We start from the raw sequence: 7,771 nt of genomic DNA, 5'->3' as shown, positions 1-7,771 counted from the left end.
ATATTTACATCTAACACAATTTCCCAACTCATATGGAAACGGGGTTTGTAGACAGGACCAGACAACACACATGTATGTAAGTGTCAGGTTCAAACACTGATGACATCTATTAATCAGACAAGAAGCAAGGAATCATGCAGAGACAGAGTTCAATTTAGCTCATGAGGAGAACGCATGGAGCTGCTCATATGGAAACAGGGTTTGTACTTAAGGGTATTGAGCAAAGGTTGTGAACATGTGATTTCTTAGTTTAAATACATTTGCTAAATTAAAAAAATGGGGTATTGTGTGTAGAATTTTGGGACAAAAACAAATGTATTCCATTTTGGAATAAGGCTCTAACATAACAGAACGTGGGGATAAAAGTGACGTGCTGTGAATACTTTCCGGATACACTTTAGAAACTGCACTTTACGTGGCAATCGCATCGATTCCAAAATATGCAGCATCGCCCGTCCATCCCTTTAACGTCCAGTCTGAATGATTGCAACAATACAGATTTTTTTTTTTTTTACATTTATTTAAAAACATAAATAGGTAATTACGATTCCAATTGCATATAAATCTCCACAGCTGCTATCAGTTGTGTTTTCCACACATTCATTGTAAAAAAAAAAAAAAGTTAATTGAGTGACGTTGGTTCTCGTTCTCGTTCACTGAGTCTGTGAAGGGAAAAACATGAAGTAGTTGAAGGCCGACATAAAGAAGTATCAGATTTCTATTGTTTGAACTGGTGTGGCTTTTTTATGGGTGAGCCATGGTTAATAATTAGCTGTTGATAAGACTCTGGGCTGACATAGAAGGAGCGTTTAGTTCAGCATTAAGGTCAATTTAAATCGACAAAAAAAAATACTCATACTCAAAATAATTGCCCAGGCCTGCGTTAGAGGGTTAGGGTTGGATCAGGGGTGTCAAACTCAAATACAGAGTGGGCCAAAATTTAAAACTGAACAAAGGCCAAGGTTGAACAAATTAACCTTTTAATAGGGACCCAAACAAGTTTTGCATTAAATATTGAACAAGCAAGGCTTATATAACTTTATAGTGACATGCAAAATCCAGTTTCAAATCATAATACCGTATTTTCCGCACCATAAGGCGCCCTGGGTTATAAGCCGCGCCTTCAATGAACGGCATATTTCAAAACTTTGTCCACCTATAAGCCGCCCCGTGTTATAAGCCGCATCTAACTGCGCTAAAGGGAATGTCAAAAAAACAGTCAGATAGGTCAGACAAACTTTAATAATATATTAAAAACCAGCGTGATGTGGGCGCGCATGGAGTCGTATATCAACATGGACGGAGCTGCGTGAAAAAAGCCACCCGGCCTCTTCGCGTAAACTTACCTTAACCACTCGCTCATCTTTTCTTCATCCATCCCTTCGAGTTAGCTTTTATGATGACGCCAGCTGGAAAGGTCTCTTTTGGCAAGGTCTTCCTTTTGAATATCACCATGGGTGGAAGTTTCTGGCCATTAGCATGGCAAGCTAGAACCACAGTGAAGGATGACTTCTCATTCCCTGTGGTGCGAATATTCACCGTACGTGCTCCCGTTGTATCCACAGTGCGGTTCACAGGAATATCAAAAGTCAGTGGAACCTCGTCCATGTTGATAATGTTCTCTGGCCGGATCTTTTTTTCAGCTATCTTGTTTTTACAATATGCACGGAAAGTAGCCAGCTTTTCTTGAAAGTCTTTAGGCAGTTGCTGTGAAATAGTAGTCCGTGTGCGGATGGAGAGATTGCGTCTTTTCATGAACCGGAAACCTGTCGCTTAGTAGGAGCCATTTTGTGGTCTTTACAGATGTAAACACACAAAGGAAATGAAACGTAATATCCGCGCGCTTCTTCTTCTTCTACGGGGGCGGGTGGTTGCTTACAGTAGAAGAAGAAGCGCTTCCTCTTCTATGGGGGCGGGTGCTTACCTTGGCGGTTGCTTGCGTAGAAGAAGAAGCACTTCCTCTTCTACGGGGAAAAAAGATGGCGGCTGTTTACCGTAGTTGCGAGACCGAAACTTTATGAAAATGAATCTTAATATTAATCCATATATAAAGCGCACCGGGTTATAAGCCGCACTGTCAGCTTTTGAGTAAATTTGTGGTTTTTAGGTGCGGCTAATAGTGCGGAAAATACGGTAATAATAATTAAAAAATATCAATGGCATATCAAATACAATTGAAATAAAAATTGAATGCCTCTTTACTATTTGCAGTCTTCTGAGGTAAATATCAACAGTAACTTTTTCCACAGGCTAATACATTTGAAAATAAAATAACAATGAATAAACAAACCATTCAGGACTTTAAACTGCTCAGTTTGCAACACACTGATCTAATCTGATGTGCCCAGGACAGATACCTGCCATCATTTCTTGGAAGCTAGTTCATTAATGGCGGGGCTCAGGCTTTGAGCTGAGGCAACCTTCATTATCGAACGAGAGTGTTCATCAGTCATTATATCTCGTAGTCCACCCGGACCACAGTCTTGGGGGCGTGCCTTAAAGGCACTGCCTTTAACGTCCTCTGTGCTGTCGTCACGTCCGCTTTTCATCCATTCTAACAACATTAGATATGTGCGGCTTCTGCACGCACACACACGTGAATGCAACGCATACTTGATCAACAACGATACAGTTTTGTCATGTCTGTGTAATCATGTTTTGTTTTAGTCATGTTTTTAGTTATTGGACTCTTTAGTTTCTGGCTTTTCACTCCCTTGTCTTGTTTCCATGATTACCCATTAGTTTCACCTGTTCCACGTTTGGACTCATTGTGCACTCTTGTTTGTCACCATAGCAACCCATTAGTTTTCACCTGTCACGTCACGCACCTGTTTCACGTTTTGAGTCACGCACCTGTTTTCGTTAATCATGTCTGTAGTATTTAAGTTCAGTGTTTTCAGTTTGTCTTTCTGGTGACACCCTCACATTTATGCTCTGTCCATTCCTGACACTTCTTTCCATGTCCATCCTTCATGCTACTATTTTTGTTAAAGCCAAGTAAGTTTTTGTTCCATGTTTATAGTCTTTTTGGTTTCATAGTTTGTTCTCCGCCATTGTGCGCGCCTTTTGTTTACTTCCTTTTTTTGTAGTTATAGTCTTTAAATAAAAATGTACTTACATTCCCGTCCCGCCCGAGCCAACTTTCCGTTGCATCCCGGAAAAGCTAACACCCAAGACCAAGTCATGACAAGTTTACACTGAGAGTGGCCGTATAAACAACTTTAACACTGTTAGAAATATACGCCACACTGTGAATCCACACCAAACAAGAATGACAAACACATTTCGGGAGAACATCCGCACCGTAACACGACATAAACACAACAGAACAAATACCCAGAACCCCTTGCAGCACTAACTCTTCCGGGACGCTACAATATACACCCCCCGCTACCACCAAACCCCACCCCCCTGCCCCCCCCCCCACACACACACACACACGTCCCGGAAGAGTTAGTGCTGCAAAGGGTTCTGGGTATTTGTTCTGTTGTGTTTATGTTGTGTTACTGTACGGATGTTCTCCCTAAATGTGTTTGTCATTCTTGTTTGGTGTGGGTTCACAGTGTGGCGTATATTTCTGACAGTGTTAAACTTGTTTATACGGGCACCCTCTGTCGTCACGTCCGCTTTTCATCCATTCTAACAAGATATGTGCGGCTTCTACACGCACACACACGTGAATGCAAACGCATACTTGATCAACAACGATACGGTTTACACTGAGAGTGGCCGTATAAACAACTTATACACTGTTAGAAATATACGCCACACTGTGAATCCACACCAAACAAGAATGACAAACACATTTCGGGAGAACATCCGCACCGTAACACAACATAAACACATCAGAACAAATACCCAGAACCCTTTGCAGCACTAACTCTTCCGGGACGCTACAATATACACCCCCCTCCGCCCCACACACACGTCCTGGAAGACTTAGTGCTGCAAAGGGTTCTGGGTATTTGTTCTGTTGTGTTTATGTTGTGTTACTGTACGGATGTTCTCCCTAAATGTGTTTGTCATTCTTGTTTGGTGTGGGTTCACAGTGTGGCGTATATTTCTAACAGTGTTAAACTTGTTTATACGGGCACCCTCTGTCGTCACGTCGGCTTTTCATCCATTCTAACAAGATATGTGCGGCTTCTACACGCACACACACGTGAATGCAAACGCATACTTGATCAACAACGATACAGTTTACACTGAGAGTGGCCGTATAAACAACTTTAACACTGTTAGAAATATACGCCACACTGTGAATCCACACCAAACAAGAATGACAAACACATTTCGCACCGTAACACAACATAAACACATCAGAACAAATACCCAGAATCCTTTGCAGCACTAACTCTTCCGGGACGCTACAATATACACCCCCCGCTACCACCAAACCCCGCCCCCCTCCACACACGTCCCGGAAGAGTTAGTGCTGCAAAGGGTTCTGGGTATTTGTTCTGTTGTGTTTATGTTGTGTTACTGTACGGATGTTCTCCCTAAATGTGTTTGTCATTCTTGTTTGGTGTGGGTTCACAGTGTGGCGTGTATTTCTAACAGTGTTAAACTTGTTTATACGGGCACCCTCACTGTGACCTGTATCGCTGTTGATCATTCACTTGTGTGTACATGCAGAAGTTTCACATTTATGTGACTGGGCCAGCACTCGTTGGACCGGATGAAAAGCGGACGTGGTGAATTTTGGGAGGGCGGCGGGCCAGCTCTAGTGTTAATTTGATATCGCCTCAAGGGCCAAATTTGGCCCGTGGGCCAGAGTTTGACACCCATGGATTAGAAGGTTAGGGTTGTTGTATAATAAGGCCATGCAGAATAAGGCATTAATAAGTACTTAATAATTACTAATTAAGAGCCAATGTTACTAATTTGGATGTTAATAAGCAAGTAATTAATGGTGAATATGTTCCCCATACTAAAGTGTTAGAATATATTTGTGTATAAAACTTACCTGTCGGCCTTCATTATGCAGGTGAGGTCTCCGTGGAGGTGTGCGGCATTCCTACGTCATCACATCCCATCGTCTCCGAAGAGCGCTCATTGGGCCTTAAGGTTGCCATGGTGACGACCACCGGCTCGGAGGCCACGGCGGGACCCGACCGGCCCGGTCCTCTGTTCCCGCGCAAGGAGTTCCTGATGCCGGCGGAGACCCGACTGGAAAGCCGCCGGACCGCGCCAGTGATGCCGCCCGGAGCCTCCCTGCCCTTCTTCGTCAGCCCCACGTCGTCCTCCAGCTCCGCGGCCAGCACCTCGATGTTGCCCGAGTACCAGAAGACCCACCAGACGAGGCTGAGGAAGATGACAATGGCGCCGGCGTAGATGAGCAGGTCGTAGAAGAAGACGTTGACGAACACGCCGACGAGCAGCACCAGCAGTCCCAGCACGTCGAAGGCCACGGCGAGCCAGAAGCAACAGACGCAGCGGCCCAGACCCCGGTACGCCGGTTCCATGTCGGGCTGCGGTGGGCCGAGGGGCTTCCGGAGAAGTGTGTCGGCGAGGCGGCGGGAAGGTGAGCCAGGTGAGGGGCAGGTGGGGGCGGGGCCACGCTGGAGGACGTCACCAGGAAATTCTTAAAAAGTTTATTATATAGAAATATATAATTAAATAAATATTACAACAATTCCAATTATCTTGTTAAATACACCATAGTCGAGAACGGCTCACTTTTTCTTTTTTCTTTCCATTTGTCAAATTTTGTAAAATATTTAATGCAATGATTCTCAAACTGTGGCACGCTGGCGCCATCTAGTGGAGGGGCGTCAAACTCCTTTTCATAGACTGAAATCATTAGCTGTTGATAACTTAAGACACTGGGCTGACACAGAAGGAGCCGTTTAGTTCAGCTTCAGGAAGCAAAGATTGACCGGTTTTGGGCCATGCTAGGGAGAGATGGAAGATTCCAGACTCTAATGCATTTGATGAAAGCACTTTTGTGCGTGCCACACAGCAATGCATCATCAGAGAGGGTGTTCAGCATGGTTCGAAAAATAGTGACAGAGAATAGAACAAGGATGGACAATTCAACCCTTAACTCAACAATGAGTAGATGAGTGTTATGTGTGTGTATATGTATAAATAAGTGAACACTGAAATTCAAGTTTTTCTTTTATCTATATATACATACTAGAGATGCGCGGATAGGCAATTATTTCATCCGCAACCGCATCAGAAAGTCGTCAACCATCCGCCATCCACCCGATGTAACATTTGATCAGAACCGCACCCGCCCGCACCCGCCCGTTGTTGTTATATATCTAATATAGACGATGCAAGGCATTAGTGAGGTTATAAAGCTTTTGCCTGTTAAAGAAAGGAGACTGATCCAATGCAGTACAGACATTCGCGTGCCACGCTGTCACGACCCAGACGCACACCAGTGCGCAATCATATGGGAGCCGCGCTGAGCGCACCTCCAAGCGCGTCTCGCTGCCGGCGACGGCCGGGTATGGGCCCGACGCTCCAGCGCCATCCATTTTCAGGGCTAGTTGATTCGGCAGGTGGGTTGTTACACACTCCTTAGCGGGTTCCGACTTCCATGGCCACCGTCCTGCTGTCTATATCAACCAGGGTGAGCCCCACCCCTTTCGTGAGCGCACTGCGCGCGGAGTGACCCCTGTTACGCGCCCCCGGCAACAGGGGTGGCGGGCAGGTAAGCTGCGCAGGCGGAGCGCGCGGAGTGACCCCTGTTACGAGCCCCCGGCCACGGGGGTGGCGGGCAGGTAAGCTGCTTACCTGCTGCGCGTGACGCCGGCCGCGGCGAAGGCGGACGAGGCGGGGTGTCGGTGCGGTGGGCGCGGTGGTGACCCTGGACGTGCGTCGGGCCCTTCTCGCGGATCGCCTCAGCTACGGCTCCTGGTGGGGCCCTCTCGGGGGAAGGGGCCTCGGTCCCGGATCCCGGCGAGGCGTCCCTTCTCCGCTCCGTAAAAGTGTCCATCTCTTTTTTTCTTCTTCTTCTGTTGTTGCATATGCTGCAGGTGCCTGCTCGTTTTTCGTATGTGGGTAACAACATTTAACTATGTATATATATTTCCGAATTGGTTTAACTGCCACCCGCCTGAATCTATTTAAAATCTAATTTTTTTTTATTTCAACTGCCCGATCCGCGGAAAATCCGCGGACTCCGCGGTTGTGCCCGCAAACCGCGCATCTCTAATACATACATATATATAATAAAATAAATATATATATATATATATATATATATATAGCTAGAATTCACTGAAAGTAAAGTATTTCTTATATACAGGTAAAAGCCAGTAAATTAGAATATTTTGAAAAACTTGATTTATTTCAGTAATTGCATTCAAAAGGTGTAACTTGTACATTATATTTATTCATTGCACACAGACTGATGCATTCAAATGTTTATTTCATTTAATTTTGATGATTTGAAGTGGCAACAAATGAAAATCCAAAATTCCGTGTGTCACAAAATTAGAATATTACTTAAGGCTAATACAAAAAAGGGATTTTTAGAAATGTTGGCCAACTGAAAAGTATGAAAATGAAAAATATGAGCATGTACAATACTCAATACTTGGTTGGAGCTCCTTTTGCCTCAATTACTGCGTTAATGCGGCGTGGCATGGAGTCGATGAGTTTCTGGCACTGCTCAGGTGTTATGAGAGCCCAGGTTGCTCTGATAGTGGCCTTCAACTCTTCTGCGTTTTTGGGTCTGGCATTCTGCATCTTCCTTTTCACAATACCCCACAGATTTTCTATGGGGCTAAGGTCAGGGGAGTTGGCGGGCCAATTT

General features: G+C 44.9%; 1 protein-coding gene across 1 annotated transcript; it reads right to left on the bottom strand.

Moving 5' to 3' along the window:
* Positions 1–508: 508 nt before the first annotated feature.
* Positions 509–5,560, bottom strand: LOC133615023 (transmembrane protein 238). The gene is made up of 2 exons (XM_061973351.1): positions 4,967–5,560; positions 509–662 (listed from the first exon to the last, which is right to left on the bottom strand). The coding sequence occupies exon 1, from the start codon at positions 5,463–5,465 to the stop codon at positions 4,980–4,982; it is 486 nt and encodes a 161-aa protein (XP_061829335.1). The 5' UTR covers positions 5,466–5,560; the 3' UTR covers positions 509–662; positions 4,967–4,979.
* Between the last annotated feature and the right edge of the window lie 2,211 nt (positions 5,561–7,771).

Source organism: Nerophis lumbriciformis, linkage group LG22 (assembly GCF_033978685.3).
Source record: "Nerophis lumbriciformis linkage group LG22, RoL_Nlum_v2.1, whole genome shotgun sequence".
Lineage (NCBI taxonomy): Eukaryota > Metazoa > Chordata > Actinopteri > Syngnathiformes > Syngnathidae > Nerophis > Nerophis lumbriciformis.
The sequence above is the reverse complement of the archived record's forward strand: the minus strand, read 5'-3'. Positions and strand labels throughout refer to the sequence as shown.

Coding starts and splice junctions, on each gene's coding strand:
- LOC133615023 (XM_061973351.1), bottom strand. CDS start 5,465: ATGGAACCGGCGTACCGGGGTCTGGGCCGCTGCGTCTGTTGCTTCTGG.